We start from the raw sequence: 22006 nt of genomic DNA, 5'->3' as shown, positions 1-22006 counted from the left end.
TCCAGGGGGTTAGTTTTGAAAGTAGTTCAGATAATTGTGGTACTCTCATGTTTGATTGCAGTCCTAGAAGAAAGCTCTGATTTTAAGCTGCTGCTACTAAAAAACATGAAAAGCAGTTACACAGTAAAACATGCAGTTTTAATTTTTAAACTACTGCAACTAAACATCTGATGTAAAAGTCAGAATTTGTGTGACTTTAAGTCCAGGCCCTCATGTGGGGGGTACCACTATAAAGGGGTCTTTGCCCTCAATTTGACCAAGAAACTGAATCGGTGCAGTTATTGAGACAAAAGGTTAGTTTAGTCACGCAATTCTTTTCATATCATTTGCACTTTGTCCCAAACTACATTTGCTTGGTTTCCTTTTTATTAGTTGTTTCAGTTTTTTACACTTTTTATATCATATTAGTCCATGAATCTCTTTTCCTTATACCCTTCTCTTCAGGTGTCACGTCCACCTTTCCCAGGCCGAGTCGGATCGTAATGCAGATCAAGCAGCGCCAAAATGGGCAACATTTTGTTCTGGAGGATCATTTTTTTTAAGCAATTAGTGACTTAATACATAAATGGATTACTCTAATATTGAGGAGAGCTTCGTTAGGCAAACACAAAATAAACATGTCACAGTTGTCTTTTTTGGAAAAAGACATTTGAACTGATTTCTCTGGACTGTTTTTTTTCCTTTTGACCGTTCAGGTGAAACTAAGCGCAGGTAGAAACAGTGTTATCAGGCTCACAGTGGTCCTTTCTGGTAAAAAAAAAAAAGACTGTCCGGAACAACAAAGATTCGGGACACCAGAGAAAGTTCTGAAGTCATTTATTCCCAGCACATGTGGTTGTGTACATCTCCAGCATATGATCCTGTGCACACGAGAAGCATCGTCGACTTTTAACAGTGGTCACCTCTCCGGCTCGCGCTCGCAGACGGGCAGGCGTTCGGTTCAGGGCTCCGGCAGACTAGAGCTGCTCACCAGGGTTCACCAGACCGGTTATTGTTATTAATAAAAGGAGCTGATGAACAGTTTTCTTCCTGTAAACGCGTCACACAGCTACAGTCCTGGCTCTGGTGACGAGACAAACATCTGCTCTTTTTGTTCTCCTCATCCTAAGAAAGGGACGGGGCTGTAGGACTACAGACTACACATCAAGGTAGAATTTTGTGGGTTTTTTTTTTTTTTCAGTGCAGGCTTGGTCTCTATCATATAGGAGGGAGGGGGGGATACACTCATTGACAAATTTATCTGTCTCCCAGATTTCCACATGCTCTTTACTAAACAGCAAGCTAAACACAACTTTTTTCATACTAACAGGAAAAGCTCCCGACATAATATAATCTTTGCAAAAAACACAAAAATGATACACGCGTTCTGCCACACTGAACTGTAAACTGTAACCTCCTTTAAAAGAAAAAAATAAATAAATAAAAACAAAAAGCCCCAAAACTGATCAACCAAACCAAAGCGGAGAGCCACTTCTCAGAACAGCTCCTGAAACCAAAACGTGTTCGGCTACATAATAAGATTTAAAGACGGGCGCGGCGACGCGATTTGTAGGTTACTCAAACCAGGCCGGCGCCGCTGATGCATGATGGGATGTTTGCAGCAAAGCAGGATCTGGAATCAGGAGGCACAAAGCAAAAGCATCAAAGTGTATTTACTTCTACACCAGTTTGTTTAGTGCTTCTAATGAGCCACTGCGGGTTCTTAGCTCTCAAAAAGTGCCCATTGGTAACCCTTTTGGTCCACTTTATAGTAGTAGGTTTCTTAATAGGCATTAATCCCCCCACAGGACGGTTAGAGGTTTTTAAACATGTCTGTGTGGCCAAAATCTCAGAAGCACGTTTCTCTACACTGGTGTTTTGAAGTCGGTACAGAGACGGAGTGTACACGCTCTGTACGCGATGAGAGTAAGCCGGTATGGCACCAGAAAAAAAAAAAAAGAGTAAATTCACCGAGAGCAACAGAAACAGCTGACATAAATAAAGCATAGACTAAAAACGGTAAAAGAGCAGGTCGGTCAGGACACACGTTGAGCTGAGAGATATGGCTGCAAGTCACATGAAGTTCTGACTATGTGGCAAGATATCATAAAACCATTTATCTAAAAAAACAAAACAAAAATAATAATAAATCGAGGCGCCTCTAGCCACAAACCGAGGGCACTTCCACGCATTCCGTCTGAATATTTTACGAGTTACCAAGCTCAGCGGATCAGTTAAATTAAGACATCCCCATTAAGAATGTTAAGTAAGCAGAGTAAGGTGAGCTTCTCTGTTAAGCAACTTCATACGGATTTGCATGCTGTTCAGCCGTACACTTTAATCAAATACTGGCCTAGTGCTGGTTGTGTGCGTTGTGTAGGAAGGGCAACGAGCAATAAGAAAACTATTTTCATCTCCTGCAGGCCACAGCACCATCCATCCCTCTCTTTTGGAGCCTCCACCCTCCCCTCTCCACACGCAAACCATATAAAAAAAAAATAAGAGAGACAAATAAAACAAAATAAAATCAAAACACAAGAAACAAAGTCAGCTACTCCCTGATCTCGTCCCCTCCCGAGTCTCTTCTTCTAACTAATCCTTCGTTAATAATGTTTTCAATATGAAACAGCGGACGCACCCATGTCAGATTCTAACATTTACATGGCTTTAACTCTGCTTTCCGTCGAGCTATTATTAAAAGAGATCGAGAGGATGCAGAGCGGCGAGAGTAGAGGCAGGCAGAGAGGGACAGAAGGAGGCTGCTGCTCCAAAACAGAGGGTGGAGAATTAGTGATGCCATCTGTCGTCCTCACTACTTCATGATCAGATGAAGTCCTTCGCCAAACTCATCTGGACGCATGAGAGGGGGAGAAAAAAAAAAAAAAGCACATTAAATCCTCGTCAGATAAACACGCTGTGGTGCGTCAGGAGACTTTTCAGCTGACCTTTGACAGTGCTGATCAAAAAACAGCTCTCGTCAGACAAGTTGTAAACCATCTGGAAGACAAACAAACAAACAAAACGAGGGGGGAAAGTCAGTTTGTTTCAGGCACGCTGAAGCAACAACTCTGATATCGGAGCAGGAAGTCGGTCGGCGTGAAAACAACTGTGTTTGCGCCACCGTGCGACTGTAAGGAACATGCAAATAAGAGACGGTTCAGACAGAGGAGCTATTCAAAGAGCAAAAACAAAATACTGACCGCCTGTTCTGCCCCCGGGGCTAGACTCAGCTCATTAATCAACACAAAAAGAGATGATTTGAGGAAGGTTTGCAAGTTTATTAGAAGTAAAATTAGGGAAGGTTTAATTTGTAATTTATTTTCTGTTCAATCAGTTCAATTAAAACTTTAAACATTAAAGAGAATAAATGATATATACACTACAGTCATAAAATAAGTCAGGAATTAAAGATATATTCTTTTCTTATTAAATATATTTATTTCATGATGATTGTATTCCTATACCCTGACTCTTTTATTTAGAATAACATTTACTCATTTCCTTTTCCATTTTTGCTGTTGGCATTCAGCATCTCAGACCCAATGTTCTGATGCCATTTTGTGCCGATATTGGTTTAAAAATGAGAAATATTACATTTATTTTTCTTTCCACATTTGCTCATTCATACGTAAATGTTATTGACTTTATGGGGTGTGTTTTATAAAGTCACTACTCAGACATTAATTTAAATGAGTCTTTTTTTAGATGAAAACTAATTGATTAAGATTTAAAAGTAGAAAACTGGGAGATATTAATGAATCTTTACTGCAGGGAGTTTGGAACTGACTTTATTTTTAATTTTAATGCTTTAATGTTTATTTCTCAACGATTTCTGCAGTGATTCATTTGTTTGGTAATACACAAACAGAGGCGACATGATGTTTAACTTTAAGCTTCAGGTTTTTACAGTCATAAAAACAGCCATTTCAGGTGAGTTGAAACCTTTCTGTAGTACCTGTTATTAAGCACATTTGATAAAACACGATTAAGAATGAATAAACCCCAAACTATCAGTCTGTGTGTGCACTGATGATACCTGGTCACTTAGCAGGATGTGTATGCCTGTAGGACCCTGTCTGTACACCTGGTTGATCGTTCCCAGAGGAATGCCGCACACGGATGCCATCTTCCGGATGAGTTCTGCCGCGGTGAGCTCCTCCAGGTACAGAGCATGATACACTGCGCAGAAACAGGGCAGAGCAGGTTTCTCAGACTTATCCACACACTCCGGTGCTCCGCAGACCACCAGCCAGCAGGATCCTGACCGTGTAAACTAGTGGAGCTCCTGTGTTCTCCGTTTTCAATAGTGCAGTGTCTCTCCAGCAGGGGGCTCTCCTGAGGAGACTCCTGACAGACGTACACGGTCAACCGGGGACGCACAGACCTGCACGTTCAAAATACACGACAAACAGAAAATCAGACACTTTGCCAAATGAAAGCTGGAACAAACACGAGGTCACTCTTCTTTGTGTTTGAGCTACAGGTAGCTCTGCATCACCAAGACAAAACGAAACAAAAAAAAACACCACACCTGGATTTGAGTGCATTGAAGAGTCTGATCCCATCTGCTGCCCCACAAATCTGAACCAGATCATCCCGGGTTAACTTTAACAAATCAGAACCTACAAAAAGAAAAACTAATTATCCTCATAATGCAGGTGCTGCATCACTTCAACAAGCAGGTCAAACACTGAACTTCTCAATCTTTTAGAAACTCCCCCTCCCACAGCCAATCATGCATCCAGCCTGGTGCAAAATTAAAGGGATGTCAGCTTAGAGCTAAGAGGACGGATCAAGAGGCTCAGTGGACACCAGCGACATGGGGACTGTCCCAAAACATTCAGTCCTCCCATCTACACTCAGGCTGCTGCGGCGTTCGGGAAGTCCCCTTACCTGAGAAATGAGAGAAGAGTCGAGCGTAGGAGCTGAAGCGATTTTTCAGCAGCCACTTCTGTGTGTCCTGTATGGAGGCAGCGGGGCTCAACTGCTGCGAAAGAGCAAAGAGGAGACGATCCGGACATTAAAGTCTGTTGATGTCCTCCAAGAACTCAGAACATCTTGAGGAAATCCTTTGCTTATTTAATATACGACGCCTCTGTGAACCATTACTGCAGCTGGCTTCAAGCCTGCACAATATTCTGATTGTGTATCATGTAAAATAGCAAAAAATGATGGCAAAACACACCATTTTAAATGATAAAAACCTAAATTGATCGTTCCTATAATATAAATTCACTGTAACCCTAAAAGGTTTTGCACAGTGTGCTAATGTGCTTACTCATTAAAACTATTTGATTTTGGTTTATTTGCGTAAATTCACTTAATGATTACTTTTTTCAGCATAAACTATAACAGAAATCAGACAAAAATGTTGTGAAATTTTTAAGCAACACAAAAAAACTAATCTTCTGTTGACAATAACTAAATAAAATTTGTTAATATTAATGAAATTTTGGATATTTTAGCATCAATTTTTGATCCATTATTTAATAAAAACACTAACATCTTAAAAAAAAAAAAGAGTTAAAAACAGATAAATATACGTACAACTGCATCACAAAATGTTAAATTTTAAAATTAGGTGAGTGTGGAAGCTGAGAATTGTGTGAATATTTAACATTTTAACTCGTCATCCTTAACATTTACTACATCTGTTCACGCCCTCCTGTGACAAACACTCTTCTGTCCTAAATCCGAGCTTCTGTAACTCTTCCAGGTGGTGCAGGTGTGTGACCACCCACTAACCTCTGAGGAGCCGAGGACCCCGAGGACCCCAGGGTCTGCCTGGTGATTGGGCGAGGACGAGTCACTGGGAAAAGCAAACAAATATCATTGATTCTGGGACGAACGACATCTGACAAAGACAGTCACGCCCTCGAGTACCTGTCCAGTACTGAGGAAGTTGTGTAGGTGGACAGCGGGGTGGAGGTAAAGGAGGGGGAAGCTGCCTGGGTGGTGCTGGCGTAGGCGGCATCCGGCCACGGCGAGCACTGAGGAGAAACACACACATATCTAAATACTCAGTGACTGTGGCCACGCAAATTATATAATGGCAACTCCAAATAAAAAAACAGTTTAAACTTTATGGAAAACTTAATGTGTGCTAAGAATTTAGCTTTGCACCGTCTCCACCCCTCCTACTGACAAACGTCAGGCATTACTCCGTCCCCTTCACACCAACGAGGGTCTAAGAGTGTCCTAAAAAGAAGGTGGATGGTGCAAGGGGGAGGAGGAAGAGGAGGAGGAGGAGCGGAGGAGAGGAGAGGGGGTGCTTACACTGCCTCTCTTGGCCAAGGAGTCGCCACAGTCAGCGGGAAGTGTCCGCTTGCTGGACTTTTTCAGCTCATGGTCGCCCGAATCCTCTATGATGGGCTCAAGCCTCGTCTACACACAGACACACAGCAGAGGTTAGCCAGCCAGCAACCCACACACGAACACACACCAAGACCGAGGTCGATCCAGTCACAACCGCCATGAAAAACCTGAACATGTAAGGGCTTGTCTGGGCTCAGTGTCATCTGTTAAATCAAATCGAAAAGACTTGAGCCAACATGTTATTTGATGTTGTACAAAACGGAAGGTTTTATTACCACCCGACCTGACGAAACAAGAATAAAAGAAACATCAATGAGATTAAAATACCTTAAAGAAACTAAAATTAAACAGAGATGCTTCCCAACATTACAAAATGTTTCCTCTGAGCATGTTTGTAGTTCAGGCTGTCACTCCTGCAACACCTGGAGTGAGTAACTCGAGGTGGTCTACCACATCTGCACTTCAGAAACCCTGTTTTGCATCTTGACGTCTCTGCAACCCGTGAGACACTACCCCTTTTCTGAGCAGCAGGAAGTGGTTTCAGTTGTTGTCACGACAACAAAATAAACACAAAGAGACAGAAATTATACAAAAGTTGATTAAGTGTTTTGCTTTAAAGCATGGCGGTGTGTAGCCGGAGGATGGTTTTAAAATGTTTTATTGTGTTGAAGAAACAAAAGCAAAGAAAAAGGTGGTTACACCCAGAGTTTGGGTGGGATTATCGTGAATATGGCTACCTAAAACTTGATTTTTTAAAACCTAGTTATTAATAAAAGTCAGGGTTTTGGGAATGCTTTTTGTAACACCAACCTTCATTTGAAAACAAGGCAACATAAAAGCGTCTAAGTGCAAGAAACAGGAGGCAGCTGGAGGAACCGCTCTGTGGACCACACCTAAAGGTCTGACTGAAAATGAAAGAAGTTACCGGAAACAAACAGAAATGTGATGACACTAAAGACGCGTTCTGACGTCAAAGCTGAACGACGGAAAGAAGGAAATGTTGTGGTTTGTTTTAAATGAGCAGAAATAAAACCAATCTAAAGTTTCTGCTTTGAGAAGAAGGCTGGCAGCGAGGCCATCTTTGGGCCCTGTTCTGACCCGATTCTGACGAGGATCACGCAATCACAAGCGGGCAGATTTAAGTGAGTCTTTACACGTGGCGGTAAACCACGCTCTTAGTGATCAGATCTCTGTTATCTGCTCTGCAATCCAAAAAAACATGTAGACACATCATAAAGTCAGACGATAAACAAAAAGGACATCTGCAGAACGAATGCGTTCAGTCACCTGATTCATGTTTCAGATTCAGTCGTATTTACAATAAAAACTGATGAGCTTAAAGGAAGTGTTTTGAAGCTAAAATAACTCATAAAAAGGTGCTTGTTTTCAGAGTGCCCTATTTAAAAATTACACTAATTTTAAGTTAATAATCAAAGACCAAAAAAAAAAATCCTATCTCTACAGGATTTCCGTGATCATTCAGAAGTGTGACGTATCGAGATCAAAACAGGAACGCCGACAAGGCAGAAAATATCAAATACAGACAGTGTGGAGGTGAAATAGTTGTCATTAATTGTGTAAACTGAACCAAAACTCCAACAGCTGAATCATTCTTCAGCTTCAAGAAAGACAAGGAGGTTTGATGGATGTGGTTCGTTTAGCTACTAGTGAAAATTACAACCCAGAGTCTGACTGACTGGAGTTAATGTTCTGAGGAGGACCACCTGAAATACAAACCTTCAATAGAAGAACCACCGCCTGCCTCTGTCTGACTGGCACCCTCCGCCTCTCGCTGTCCGATCGGAACCCTCCGCCTCCCGCTATCTGTCCTCCACCCTCCGCCTCTCGCTGTCCGACCGGGACCCTGTCTGTCCTCCACCCTCCGCTTCTCGCTGTCCGATCGGAACCCTCCGCCTCCCGCTATCTGTCCTCCACCCTCCGCCTCTCGCTGTCCGACCGGGACCCTGTCTGACCTCCACCCTCCGCCTCTCGCTGTCCGACCGCCTCCCTGTCCGACCAGCACCCGCCTCCTGCTGTCTGACCTCCACCCGCCGTCTCTTGCTGTCCGACCTCCACTAGCTGCCTCTCGCTCTCCAGATGGGAAGCTACTTGAAGATTGTGTGACATCATTGTAAAGCTCGGGGGTTCCCCTTCTGAAACGTGGAGCTGAGTTCATGACAGAATCACTCCAGACCAAAAAAAAACAACCCCAAAACTGTTTTCAAATCGGTACTAGCTTCTGCTTCCATTTTTCCTGATAAACACTGCAACAGTAACCTCCTCAGTGACCTGCCACAGCTGGCTCCACCTCCTTCTACATCTCCAACTAAAAAGGTAACTCCGCCCACACAATCACTCCACTTTAGGATTTTGACACAAAAACTCTAAAAACGAGTCATTAAAGTTTTAAATCAGCAAAATGGACCACTGCAGTGTTTTATGATAGTGTTTAACTTAAAGAACAAACCTGACAACTCATTATTTGTATATTTTATTTCACCTTTAATTAGCCTTACAGACACAGCATCGAATACGTAAAGGAGCATTATAAGGATTCGTAACTTTTCAGAGCTCAACTGTGATGAAACCAAAGCTTTAACGCCCTGAAACGCTGACGGCTCGCTGCAGCTCACCAGCTGTTTTCTACACCGTGAACATAAGCAGGTGCACATCCAACATAACGTTGGAAAACTCAAATTCTTCCACTATGACTGACACAGAGAAGCTGCAAAAAACAGGAACTAACATCACGCTACAGAGGAAACACTCAGTAAGCAGTCTACTAAATATTATAATAAAACAAAACTATCTTGGAAAAAAATATTTAAATCTTCTGAATATTGGCAGAGATCGTTCGAAGCCAATATTTTTCTTTTATAATATATAGCTGTTTATTTATGTTTGAAAAACAGGAACAATGGAGTAACAATGGTGTGTGTGTGGAGTCACGTCAGGTCAGCAGATGGCTCACTAACGTGGCCCAGGATGGATCTGTGCTCAGGCTGCCAAACAAAAGTGAATAAAAGGCACCTCTGAATCTGATCTGAACACAACCTCAGTCTGTCCTGAGTGCGTCCACACCTTCGTTTTAGCTCTGCCCAATCGTGTCCTGTATTAAACCAGGACGCACGCTGGTGCCAGGTCTGAACAAAGGCCTTTAGTGGTTCAACAGATAACACAACAACAGATCACAGTAAAGTGACGACGTTGTGATAAGAACCAGCATGATTATTAGCACTACAGCCCCAATAAAAGCCTGACAGACCCAAGCAGACGCCGACTGACCTCTGATAGGATAGTGGTATCATAGGAGGGCTGGTACTTTTCCTTCTCTTGAGGAGTGCGCTTCTCCATCTTCTCCCTGTCAGTCTTTTGTTTGCGGTCTGCCCCCTTTGGCTAAACGGGAAACAAAAAAGAAAAAAAGAACATATTAAAGACGAGCGTAATCACCGCCTGGGCTGAGAAACAACCACAAAAAATGACAAGAATGCTCCATGTGAGAGGCCGAGTGTGTACTTTGAAGACTTTGATTTGGCAGGACGCAGAGTGGAGGTGCTCCGTGTACTCCCCACTGTCTCCCTGGGCGAACGTGTCGAGCTGGATCCTGAAGGGGACGCCCTTCTCTCCGCCGTGCTTCCTGGGAGTGAACTCCGTGCTGATGCAGTGCACCTGCGGACGGTGGGGAGACGAGAGGACGCAGTGCCATCAAAGCACGTGTTTGATGTGGAAATGCAGTGGGGGGGGGCATGAAAGAGAGTGGGATGTGTCTCTGAGGTTCACCCGTGTGTTATACCTGCACAAAAACAGACGTCCTTTTGTTCATGTCCCACAGAAACTCTGCAGCGTTAAGTTGGGAGGGGTGAGTCTTTGGCTCAACAATGCCCACTGACATGGGAATATCTGTTTCACACACACACAGACATACGAGTTGAAACTCCCACAAACACACATGGGAAAGCCGAAGTAAACATTTCTCAGCAGGTATATACCGATGTCAAGGAGACGGTCGCCAGGACGATTCCACTTCCAGCCCTCCAGCTGCTGGTGCTCTGTGTACTGCAGCCGTCGGTCATGAAACACCACTCGCACTGTGCTCTACAGACAAACGCACGCGTTAGACATGAGCCGCGGCGGTCAAGAGAAGCACACATTCATCCGATTTTTCTCTCACCTTCACCATCTTGTTGTTCAGCTCTGGTAACTCCCCTGCTTTTCTGTTGTCCAACAAACGAATCTCGTAAGACTGGCCTGAACGAGACAGAGAGCACAAAACAGAGAAATGAAACTGACCAAGAAAGGACCGAGTGTGTGTTTCGTAATTTAATGGGACTCAATAGCAAAAACATGATTCATTCGTGCAATAATTTAGATGAGACTTGAAATAAAGAAGTTCTCAGCCACACTGTGAATGATTCCTGGAAATTCTCACTGATCCAATCAGCTCTCAGGCCTCATTCTGTTTATCTAAAAGATAAAAAAGTAAGACAAAACTTGCCTGTGGCCAACCAGATCACATATCTGAAATAACAACTGAAATGACGTCTTTACCAGTTTTGATTACACTTATTAAAACATACAAAAAAAACAATTAGCTGCTGTTTATTCACCAACCAATCATCAGATAATTTACTGTGTGCGGGTGTCATGCTGCTATCCCTCATATAAAAATACTCGGGTGACAAGAGATCATCGTCAATCCATAACACACTCGAATTGTATTCTGTGTAAAACTGGTTAGACTTGTTGCTATGAGTATTTTCTAACTGTCTTCTTACTAACCCACGATAGCAAGAAGACAGCTTGAAATACTGTGAAAAGTTAAAAATGTATTTAAATAACATGAAATCTTAAGGAGAGCTAGGATTTAAAATAAGTGTAAAAGCAGCAGAATTTCAGGCGGTCCTCTCATGAAGAGTGCAAGATTCAACAAGGAACAGATTAAAGTTTATGTCGCAGAAATGAAAAGAAATCTTGTGGCTTTTCGTCTTTCACCAGAAGCAAAAGTGAACGTCAGAGCTCATGAATGGTATAGCCCTCGAAAATGAACCCCCCCATTTAAACCTTGCAGAGCAGTGGGCCGTGAGGATAAAGGCAGCTACATTGTCTTTCTCTCCCAAGGCTGCGAGAAAAGAAGGACACAGTTTTTGACTCGCAGCCCCGGTCTGGGAGTCCACACAGCTTGTTCTCGAGTCGACACATGATCCGGGCCCGACAACAACCGTGTGACCGGTCAGAGTATTTGGAGTGGGCATGGTTGGTGCAGAAAACCGGAAATGATGACACCCGTACTTTGTACTTTCACCCCACCTTGAGAAAACAACCATTTTTCCTCGGTTCTTGACGAGTGTGCAACAAACTCAAGAAAGGGGAAACACTATCCTGCACGTTTTAAACAACGCGGCGTGTAGAAGGCAGAGGGATACGTTTAGTTTTATGTAATGATAATGAAAAAGTGCAACTCCAGAATGCAAGAAAGTGTCTAAAATCAATCAAACACCAGAGCTGTTCTTTGCAGTTTTAACAGTTTGAGGAAAAGAACAAAAAGAAGAAGTGACGTGTGAATCACCTTGGTTTAGGTATGTGAGCGTCTCGTCTTGTATCTTGACGGCGGGTGATGTGGCGGCGCAAAGCACATACTGGAATGGGGGGTTTTTGGTCGTGGTTTCAGGGGGCAGGCTGGAGTCCTCCTGCTTGAAGATGGGCAGAGCCAGCACATCGCTGAGAGAGACACAGAAAAAGAGGAAACATGAACAAATGTGACAAAGACATCCCATTTAAAGCTCAAACAGTTTCCTTTTGTTGCCGCCCTCTCACTTGTAGTTTATTGATCTTTTTTTGTTTGTTTACCACCATGATCAGAGCAAAGAGAAGTGCTGCCTTGATTCATCCAGACTTTTCTTATTTAACACATCTGAAAGTTTCGTCACGCTTAAATTCTTGAACGATATTTAACCCCGTCACAGGGCGGATTTAATAAATGGACCCGCTTTATTTGGAGCCCTTCCATTGATCAAACGGTCCTCTTATTATGTATTTATGAGGCCGCAGCAGGATAAATGAGCAGAAACACCCAGAGTCAGACTGGGCTGCTGACGTATATTATTTCTCACACTTGGCAGACAGCTCAGACAACTAACCTGTCCTCAGCTCACCCTAACAAACGCTCCGGGAGTGTCAGCGGGTGCAAAGTCAATCGTGACGAATGTGCGTGCAAATCTCAGTGCGTTACAGGAAAAATAAACAAAAACAAATCCCGCCTATGCAAAGAAAAATGCAGACTGCAGTGTTTTATTCCTCATTATCTCATATGTTTAGGATGCCACGAGTCCATTTAGCAGCAGTCTTTGATATTTTTTATAAACGTAGAAGGCATCGTCAAACCCATCGCTTTCGCCCTGATTCTGCCAACCCAAGTCACCCCGACCCACGGCAGCAACCAGAAATTCGAGGAGTGCGTTTCACTGAAACACATCAAGACATTTTGTCCCTACCAGCTGCCGACCCGCACCCCTCGACCCACCCGAGCATCACAGATAGCACATTCTCTGTTTTCACAAATTCACCGCCATGCATGCCACGAATTCGGGACTGACGAACTTGCTTGAACCCATGGGTGACCGACACACACCTGCGTCACGCTCAGATAAACACACGCTAAAAGCAGATGGAAGAAGGGGGTGCTGATAAGACACGCACATGCACACACACGAGTGTCCTCCTCGCAGAAATATCACTACCTCCCACTGACCTTTCACACAAAACAGCACACACAAACTTATAAACAAGCAAGTGAACAGGTGCTTAGCAACAATGCCGCTACAAGTCACCCTTCTGCCATTAAAAACCAAACACAGGAAGCACCCATGCATCCTCGACAGACTGATTATAAACACAAAGCGCTGACTAAGCAGCATTTTGTGAGAAGTCACGTCTCAGAATAAATGTTTAAGTGACCTGCATCTGATGCAATGCTTCTTTTTTAAAGGGTAGCACCACAAAAACAAAGCTTTTGTTGCTGGACTGCTACAAAGCAACAAAAGATTAGCTGGATAAAATACTTTATCAGAGCAAATATGATGTTGGTAGTGTCTTTTCAGTCCTACAGTGTGTAGTGACGCTTTATTGTACCTGTTATTTGTAATAATTTGTGCGTTTGCATGTTTTTAAATCATTGCTTTGTTGTTAATCATTCCTCGCCTCTAAAAGGCGAATGATAATGTTTTTGCCTCTCTCTGTTCGTTAGCAAAATATCTTATGAACCGCTGGTCGAATTTTAATAAATCACTTGATGTGCACCTACAGCCAATTAACTTTCAGAGCCAACATGATTCAAGATGGCTGCCACAGCTAACTGACAAAAAAAATGGCTATAACTTTGCAGATATTGACCAAAACATTTGGTGTGGTAGTAGCTGAGACTCAACTCCAACACATATTCTGAGCGTGAAAAGAATGAACAAACATTATGTTGTTTTTTTTATAGTTTATCCAAACAACCAGTCCTGTCATGCCTCTGCAAAACATGAGCTTAGACTAAACTCTGGCACGAAAGGCAGCAGGCGATGCGTTTTAGACAGGGACTGAACTACAAATTAAAGATGTCTGTGCAACACAATGCAAACTAAAAACATTTAACACTTTAGAGAACAAACCAATGATCGTAGCAGCAGGGAAATCATAACATCTGGCCTCATTTCGTGAAATAATGTTCAGCGTGACCCCTGTGCCGAATTACAGGAAAAATTAGAAGAAGGTTCTGATGTTAAAGCCAAGAAAAATAAACTTAAAACAGAGTCAGAACCACTGGTTCAGACCTAAAGGACGAGCTTTTGTTTCCAGCAGGTTCAGAAACAAAGCCAGATACTGTTTGGACAGACTTCCTTGTTGAAGCAAAGTTGGTGTATCATTCAGTGATACACCTATAATTTGAAAAAAAAAAAGAAAAAAAAACAGGATGGGCTGATTTAACGAGCTTTCCCCGAATGGTATGACTTGTTTATGTGTGTGTTGAGTTTAGAGAAACTAATGTTTGTCTCCGACTTCTGGCAGGCAAAACAAAAGAGAAACATGACGCCCCGTGGAAGGCAATAAAACACGAGGGAGCTGTAATGTTGAGTCTGTGTGTATGTGAGTGATTTCCTCCCTAAACGAGCCGACACCGTCCCGTGATGGAGCTGCCGGGTCCGTCTCTGACCTCATGCTGTAGGCTCCGGCTCCGAGCTCCTGCCCGATGCCGGACAGACTCGCGTCGAAGTCGTGGACGAGCCCCGACTCGATGGCGGCGTCGTCCATCTTCAGGACCCAGGCCATCGGCCCCAGGTCCTTGTCCTCGGCTTCCACCCGGAGGGCCGCCAGCTTGCTTCAGGTAAGAGGAGGAAAAGGAGGAAGAAGGAGAAGAGGAGGAGGCGAGGGTAGGGGGGGAGCTCTGCAGCTTCGCAGCGACACTGCAGGAGGAGGAAAGTTAGGCTGCGAAATCGTTGGTTTCCCCGGGGAGTGAATTCACCACCATATTTCTACTTTGCCTCCGAAAGCCTGTTTTTGTTTCTTCCTTCACCTCCCCCCCACTCTATTAAAGAGAGAGAAACAATGAGTTGGAGCTCCCTCAGCTAACGAACAGCCGCGACAGAAGATGCGAGCTGGTCGTCAGCATGCTAACCCCCGCTAGCAGCTAGCTCCACGAAGCCAGTTTACGAAAGCTCGGCGCGGATTCGGCGGCCCCGTCCGTCACCCCGGGCAGAGTAACCCGACAGTCTGTTCCGTTCAGACGAAACACACGACGAGCTAAAAAAAAAAAATTATCCCTGGAAGTTGAAAAGCTGCGTCCCACGCAGAGCGTCCGCGCAGCTAGCTAGCATCAACTTCATTTGCTTCGAGCCGACTGCCCCGGCGACCTAAGACCAGCTCCCCTCCTCTGGCGCTGCCTGGACCGTCCCAGTCCGCTCCGCTCCTCTCATCGCGGGTCCCGAATCACCGCCGAGGCCTCCCGTCCTTCACTCGCGATCCTCGAACCGCCCGAAACGCGACGCCTGACATGGAAACGGGCATCAACATGGCTCCCTCGACATACAGAGACTGCCTGCGCTCAGCTAGCTTTGCTGGGTCACCGCCACCGCCAGCCTCGGGGACGATGCCAGCACGGAAAGCAGCCAATCGGGAGCCGCCTCTCGTACCCAGCGCAGACGGATCAGCCAATCAGAGGCCTCGGAGCTTCCGTCATTGTGTCCAACTGTAGCTGCGCGCTGCCTCCCAGAAACTATAACTATTACTGTCAACAAATACACAACCACACCATACAAGTGAAACAAACGCAATAAACACACACAAAAAACGAGGGTTTTAGTCGCGAGCGTCAAGGCAGAATGACGTCGTTCACGTTCACGTTCACGAGCTGCGTACCGCGTGTAGCCGCTGTAGTTCTGCACGGGAGCCTGGAAGTTCTCAGTGTAGGACTGCCAGAACAACATTTGCGTCTCCGAGAACAGCTGTCGCGCCGCTCCCCGCTGGCTCGTCACTTCTGCGGCAGATGAGGAGCGCGGCTCGCCCCGGTTCCGACCAGGTCCAGACGGGACCAACGAGGCGCTCGACTCATGCCACCCGCGGAGGCCGAAAGTGTGGACGGCTGGAAAAAATCCTCTTCGACGACTTGTTGTGATCGCCTGCCGTCCGATCGGAGCTGTCCGACACGTGGTGCAGGTCTGCTTAGACGGGGACAGGGTCTTATTTTGGCTCCGAGGGGACCGAGACCCCGCCTCGGGACATAATTAGACCACAGCTTCTCAGAAAATTCAGAAAAGTCAGGTCTTACACACACACAGGGCCTATAAGGAGTATTCACCCCCTTGGTGTTTCACCCTTTTAAATAAGTTGTGGTCAGTAACATTTAAGCAACTCAGAGAAAAAAGGTTAATTAAAAGTAAAAGTCAGGAGATGGATCTATGAGGATTTCCAAGGCCCTGAACATTTAGTTCTGATAAATCCATCAGGAAGTGATGGAAGGAATATATGGGACATGTCTACTAAAAGCAGGCTGCAAAAAAAAGTCAGATGAGACCAAATTGGACGCAGTGTTTGGCGTTAACCAAACTCTGCTCACAGCCACAAACTTGCTATCCCCACTGTGAAGCACGGTGGTAGGAGCATCATGCTACGGGGATGCTTCTCGGCCATCGACTCAGAGCTGACTGGTGTTAAAGGTGTGAATATTTATGCACATTATTCCTCTGTAGAAATCTGATTTCACTTTGACACAGTAAATTTTTTGTCACTTTGTCAAAAATAGAAATTAATGTTGACGAGGACTGATTTATTGCAGAAAAAAAAGCACAAAACTGTAATATTCAGGTTTTAAGGCCACACATATCAAGATAAACCATTTAATTCACATAATCATAGAAGTTTAATTTGAGTATGAATTATGGATGACTCTCAGCTACTACCACACCAAATTTTAGCCCAATATCTGCAAATTTGACTGAGTACATCCAGTGATTACTTTCAGAAGTTTCATTAATAACCGTCCATTCGTACAAGAGATATTTTGCTAACTGACAGGATTGACGTCACAAGTTTTAAGCAACATGCAGTGCTCAACGTATATTTAAGTGATGATGCTCAGCTACTACCACACCAAATTTTAGCTCAAAATTTGTAAAACTGGCTATTTGTTTGTGTTTTTCCTAACGTCTGCTGGCTGTGGCAGCCATCGTGACTTGTGTTCCTCCAAAAGTTAATCGGTTGTAGAAGTCAGCCTAATTAATTTCACTAAAATGTCTCCGGAGGTTCATGAGATATTTTGGCAGTGGGCGGTAATCACAGGCGCCACTGAGCACCTTGAACACCTTTCATTTAAAGCGTTTTTTTATTTATTTTTGTGGTGTGGGATTTGGTGCATTGCCTAAATGTGCAACCAGCTCATCCGTGTTGCAGGAAGTCGAGTTTCAAGTTATCAATTTGTGTAATAAATATAATAAATTTGTATTTTTACATTAATAATAAAACAGCAGCTTGTCCAGTAGTAGAATTCGGTTACACAGGGTTGTAAAGCTCATGTAAAATGTGTTATTTATCCGCTGTAACCAATGTTTTCCTAACTATTAGCTTTCAGGAAGCATTAACTGACTCTGCAGTCTGAAGCCTGGGACTCGGTGAGGTTTGCAGATCAGAGCGGAGCCGGGTCTGGTACCCTCTTCAGCTGCTCCTAAATATACAGTTCTGAGAACAGATGCATAGATGAAATTCAGCACCGGTCTCCCAAATAGCTATATTGCATAAGACGCAAATGTTGTTCTTTTTTTTAAACCATGTCTGAATTAGCCAACTTTATATATAACAAGTGCAACAAGTGCATGTTGTTCTCAATATCTCTGCCTGCTGCAGCACCTCGCAAGGAGAAGTGTGAGGATTTGGCACCGAGGCTGGAAAAAATTCAAGCCAGGACTTTGTGCACAATCATCTGCCTTAATTAAAACGGACGTCAGCTTAGGAAAATCATGATGCAAATGTTCACCACTTCCTAACATTTGAGGAAAAACACGTAACGGTTCTCTTATGACCCTTCAGTTCTTTGAAATCCAAACTCAAAGTGACCCGGCTGCTTGTCGTGATCTGTACAAGTTCTTTATTTTATTGTAAGCACAGCTTTGTAAATGCACAGAGAAAACTAGAATGTTACAAGAGGAAGGAAAGAAAGACACAATGAGCAGGAAAAGAAGAAATGTGAGAACATGACTTTTTTTTTTCTTTTTTCCAAAGCTGTAAATAATACATTTCTACAAATTTCTCAGCAGAAAGAGGAAAAAGAAACGTGAGCGAGTCTAAGACTACGAGACTCAGAGAGGGAAATCAAAATGAAGATGGGCGAAGGTGCGCGCGTGCACCCCCCTGGGGGACACTCCTTAACGACACTGGTATTGGATATTCTATTTTAATGTCATATATCGATACATATCCACTATGTGATAATAAGCCACGTCCTGTCACACCTCGTTCAAGCAGCACGCACCCGTCTTCCTCTCCACGTTGCCCAGAAATGGGCTGATCGGACATGAGCTTAGAGAAATGGAGAACAATCTTGGATTTATCTGAAAGGGGCGGACATAGTTCACATTAAATTAAAACCCCGGTTGCACTATTTGAACTGCCAACAGGACCCAAATAAAATGTTTTATTTAATTTTGTTTTTTTACATTATGTCTCATGCATAGCCAAGCACATAAGGGCTCCCATACTCTGGATTTTGTCTGTTCGGTGTTTGCTTCGAGCAGGTGTGACCCGCAGAGACTCGAGTCAGTGCTGTGCAGGGGTCAGTCGGTCGGTCGGTCGTACCTTTTAGGTTTATCAGCACCTTTCTAAACAAAAAAAAAAAAAAAAAGTGTGTTTTGATGTGCGAGTGAAAGAGAAAACTCTTGGTATTAAAAAGCACCGCAAAAAAAAAAAAAAGAATTGTGTAAAATAAACCCAAACTATGACACAATGTAAATTTACATTCTCATCTACCTGGACCCAAGGAACAGAAAACTGCACAGTTTCTTCATCGCGGTGTTTGATGAATATTAGACCTCAGAAAAAAAAAAAAAATCAAAACCATGCAGATGCGTCACTGCTTTACAGACAAATGAGCAAATACTGTTGCATCTTCATAGTGATTAGTGACAAACATGGAAGGGAGTGTGGACGTGGAGGCAGCTGTTAAGGTTTATTCCAGATTTAAGGGTTCAGATCAGTCTAAAACAAGGGTGGATGCTCCATAATGGTGAGGAGAACTACAACGTTCCTCTGCTCGGCACCACGACTCCCGTCCTGCAGTGGAGCGGGAAAGCACTGTGTGTGCCGGCGGTATTTGTGTGTACACACCATGTCTGTTGTGGATGTCAGCAGTTTTCTCCTGTAAGTCTTTATAACTATGTTTTGGGTGTGATCTCGTGAGCAGATGTTTTCTATTGGTTGCAGCTCTGTGGCGGCCCCGGGGGGGGGGCGGGGGAGGATGCGTGTGACTTCTATAGGCCCTCGGCTGACGGTTCGCTGCCGCTGGAGCCAGACTGGGCCCGCTTGATGTACAGATTCAACAGCTTCAGCTGCAAACAGGGGGATAAACAAATGAATAAATATAACATAAATTTAATATTTTTTAGTTGCTGCATTTTAACAGGAGTCAGCATGTATGTGACATATACACCTAAACACAACTAGTCTTGAACTTGTGTCAACAGTTGCCGTGGTTACAAGACGGGGAGGGGCTTCGGGACAGAACAGAAGCACAGCAGAGAGGGATCGGGAGAAACCTCCAAGCAAAGTCAACCTTTCTACCAAAGTCTGCTTTAAAAGATGCATCATAATAATTACATAATAATAATAACGGGCTGTGGCTTCTTTTCTTTAATGGTTTATTTAATATGATTCCAGCGATATCCTGCAGTAAAAAATGTGTTTGAAATGAAACAAACAAATAGTCCTACATCAGAAAGAAGCACAGCTAAGAAGAGAGTTTAAAGTGCATCACCACAATGAAAACCACTCTAATATTTTGTCCTTTTTAGCACCGTGGCTTGTGACGAATGAATATCTGAAAAGCCGTGAGGTCGGCTCACCTTGCTACTGGAGAGCTGGCTGAGGTGAGGTTTAAGGTCCTCTCCTATCACTGCGTAGATGGCCACCAGGCAGAACACGCACGCTTTCCTCACGCTGCTCTCCGAGTTGTCATAACCCTGTTGAACCACATGAAACGGATGAGTTCGCAGCGCAGCTCTTTGTTTTAAAACGAGCCGTCGGGATTTATGAGCAGGCTGTGCACAGAGGAAAGGACTCGCACAGATTTTTATGAAAGAAGCACTTGTGATCGAGCATTACGGCACAAACAAAACATTAAAATAATAAAAAAAAAAAGATTAACAACTTGTGAGACTGATAAAACAAAAGACAAAAGATGATTGCGGCACTACAAGAAGGCAATTCCGAGCCAACAAATTGAATTTTATTTGAAGTATTAGACGTGTCTCACCTGAATGAGTCCCGGCACTATTTCAGGCAGCATGCTGATCAGGCCCTCGCGGGGAATCCTCTCCACTACCTTTGTCTGCATCTTGATAGCAGCTAAATTAATGGGGTAATCGGCTGACTGAATAATGGGACACAACACTTTGATACACTGCTCCGGACTGATGGACAACGCCAACATGGCTGCCGTCTCCTCTGCTGCTCGCACCACCTTCAGAGAGACACAAACATTCAAAATCAAAGAGCCAATCTGACAAAGCTTTTTTTATTATTAACTGGAGGCTATTACAGACAAAAGGTTTAGTTTAGTTAAAGCACTTGAAATACATAAACAAAAGCAGATTTACTGCAGCATCTCCGTTTAGTCTGAGTAATAGTTAGACTACCTCTTTGTGAGGATCTTTGTGAGCCTCCAAGGTCTTCATAATTGTAAGCTCTGCATAGTTCTTGAACCTCCAAGGCTGCTTGCCAAGAATCTCCCTCAGCACGCGCAAAGCCAGAGTTCGAATCACATGCTAAGGGAGTGAAAGGGATTTAGGATCAAAAGGAAAGGAATTTCACTCCGCGTACGGCTGATACGGGCTCGGTGTCCGTGTGTGCGTACCTCTGTGTCACCCATCGTCTCGAGCAGAAGCAGCAGGATGGTCTTGAAGTGTTCGTCCCACACCTGCAGGGTGTTTTCACGGATCAGCTTCAGCAGCTCGCACAGCGCCGCCTTCCGCTCCTCCACGCGCTCGTTATGATTGGACAGCTCCTTGAGGAGCTCGGCCACCAGCTCGGACTGGTCAAGGTTGCTGTCTGCTCGGACACAGAAAAATAAAACAAAACAACGTGTTGCAGTTATCGCAAAATGCGCTGTTTTTTTCTGTCAGGCGGGGGCTTTTGCGTACTGTCGGCGAGCTGCTCCGAGTCGTCCAGGCTGGCATCTTTGCGGCTGTGTTTGAAGGGGGAGTCGGACAAGTGCTCGCGGGCCACCCGGGGGCTGGAGGAGAGCAGGGGGGTGTTGAGGAGGGAAGTCTTGTTGTCGAGAGCCATGCGGCCTCCGTCCACCAAGTCTGTCCCGCTGCCACCCTGGAGATAAATTAAATAAATACACAAGACAGAAGAAACATTACACATAAGAAAAAATAGACTTTAAAAGTGAGGTTTAGGTAAAAAATAATAAACTAATCTGTAAAGCTGCATGTACAAGAGGAGGATATAAAACAAATATCTGCAGAATAAACTTCCGATTTCTTTTTATAAAAATCAGCTCAGAAATAATACTTCTAAGGCCATTAGCACTATATGAAACAGAATTTGATTAAACTAATATGACCATATTATGCTGTGTGATTGCTAAATTCTCAAAGAGGGCATCTGTTTAATGTAGAAGATTATTGTGGATTTAGAAGCAGTTAAAAGTAAAATAAGCTGTGTTTTCCTCTTAGTTGTCAGGTAAATAAAATGTAATTTAAATGCAATGTAACACATAAATAAACACATCTGGACAGCCCCACAGGAAGCTGGTTCATCAGGAAGTTTAGAGTGGCGCGTTTTACATCAAGGCAGCGTTGTGTCTGAAATACATAGGCTGTAACTTTCACTACTACTGATCGAGGTGCGCACACTTTCTAACAGTTGTGTCTTCAAAAACCGCTCAGAGAGAGAAATAATAACAACAACAGACGAGCCCTTTACAGAAAAACACAACCAGACACCTCCGGGGGGGGGGGGGGGG

At 44.0% G+C, this 22006-nt stretch overlaps 2 protein-coding genes across 46 annotated transcripts in view; both read right to left on the bottom strand.

Moving 5' to 3' along the window:
* Positions 1–800: 800 nt before the first annotated feature.
* ubp1 (upstream binding protein 1) lies at positions 801–16017 on the bottom strand. Of its 4 annotated transcripts, none has more exons than XM_017425145.3 (16): positions 15691–16017; positions 11861–12012; positions 10466–10542; positions 10284–10389; positions 10088–10194; positions 9811–9963; positions 9580–9690; positions 6256–6363; positions 5863–5969; positions 5725–5788; positions 4873–4966; positions 4511–4601; positions 4245–4363; positions 4016–4158; positions 2925–2976; positions 801–2829 (listed from the first exon to the last, which is right to left on the bottom strand). In XM_017425145.3, the coding sequence occupies exons 1-16, from the start codon at positions 15756–15758 to the stop codon at positions 2792–2794; spliced, it is 1590 nt and encodes a 529-aa protein (XP_017280634.1). In that variant the 5' UTR covers positions 15759–16017; the 3' UTR covers positions 801–2791. The 4 variants fall into 4 exon arrangements, with proteins under 4 accessions (XP_017280634.1, XP_017280627.1, XP_037831535.1 ...); XM_017425138.3 differs by lacking the exon at positions 15691–16017 and adding an exon at positions 14489–15505; XM_037975607.1 differs by lacking the exon at positions 15691–16017 and adding an exon at positions 14489–14604 and having other exon boundaries at positions 4873–4963.
* A 1868-nt stretch (positions 16018–17885) lies between these two features.
* clasp2 (cytoplasmic linker associated protein 2) overlaps positions 17886–22006 on the bottom strand; it is a 47782-nt gene continuing 43661 nt past the window's right edge. For 41 of the 42 annotated variants that reach the window (XM_025008098.2, XM_037975579.1, XM_037975581.1 and 38 more), the window contains 6 exons: positions 21177–21357; positions 20891–21084; positions 20673–20801; positions 20291–20497; positions 19881–19997; positions 17886–19367 (listed from right to left, as the gene is read on the bottom strand). In XM_025008098.2, the coding sequence (XP_024863866.1) occupies positions 19290–19367; positions 19881–19997; positions 20291–20497; positions 20673–20801; positions 20891–21084; positions 21177–21357 (906 nt within the window). In that variant the 3' untranslated portion in view covers positions 17886–19289. The remainder of the gene's footprint in view (positions 19368–19880; positions 19998–20290; positions 20498–20672; positions 20802–20890; positions 21085–21176; positions 21358–22006) is intronic. The other variant, XR_005233144.1, reaches the window with a different exon arrangement.

The sequence above is a fragment of the Kryptolebias marmoratus genome, linkage group LG5 (genome assembly GCF_001649575.2).
Source record: "Kryptolebias marmoratus isolate JLee-2015 linkage group LG5, ASM164957v2, whole genome shotgun sequence".
In the NCBI taxonomy this organism is placed as follows: Eukaryota; Metazoa; Chordata; class Actinopteri; order Cyprinodontiformes; family Rivulidae; genus Kryptolebias; species Kryptolebias marmoratus.
This window is presented reverse-complemented; position numbering and strand designations above follow the sequence as displayed.

Coding starts and splice junctions, on each gene's coding strand:
- ubp1 (XM_017425138.3), bottom strand. CDS start 14,604: ATGGCCTGGGTCCTGAAGATGGACGACGCCGCCATCGAGTCGGGGCTC. Junction 5,789..5,862: donor ACTTCCTCAGTACTGGACAG/GTACTCGAGGGC, acceptor TGCTTTTCCCAG/TGACTCGTCCTCGCCCAATC. Junction 4,364..4,510: donor TTCAATGCACTCAAATCCAG/GTGTGGTGTTTT, acceptor TTGAACGTGCAG/GTCTGTGCGTCCCCGGTTGA.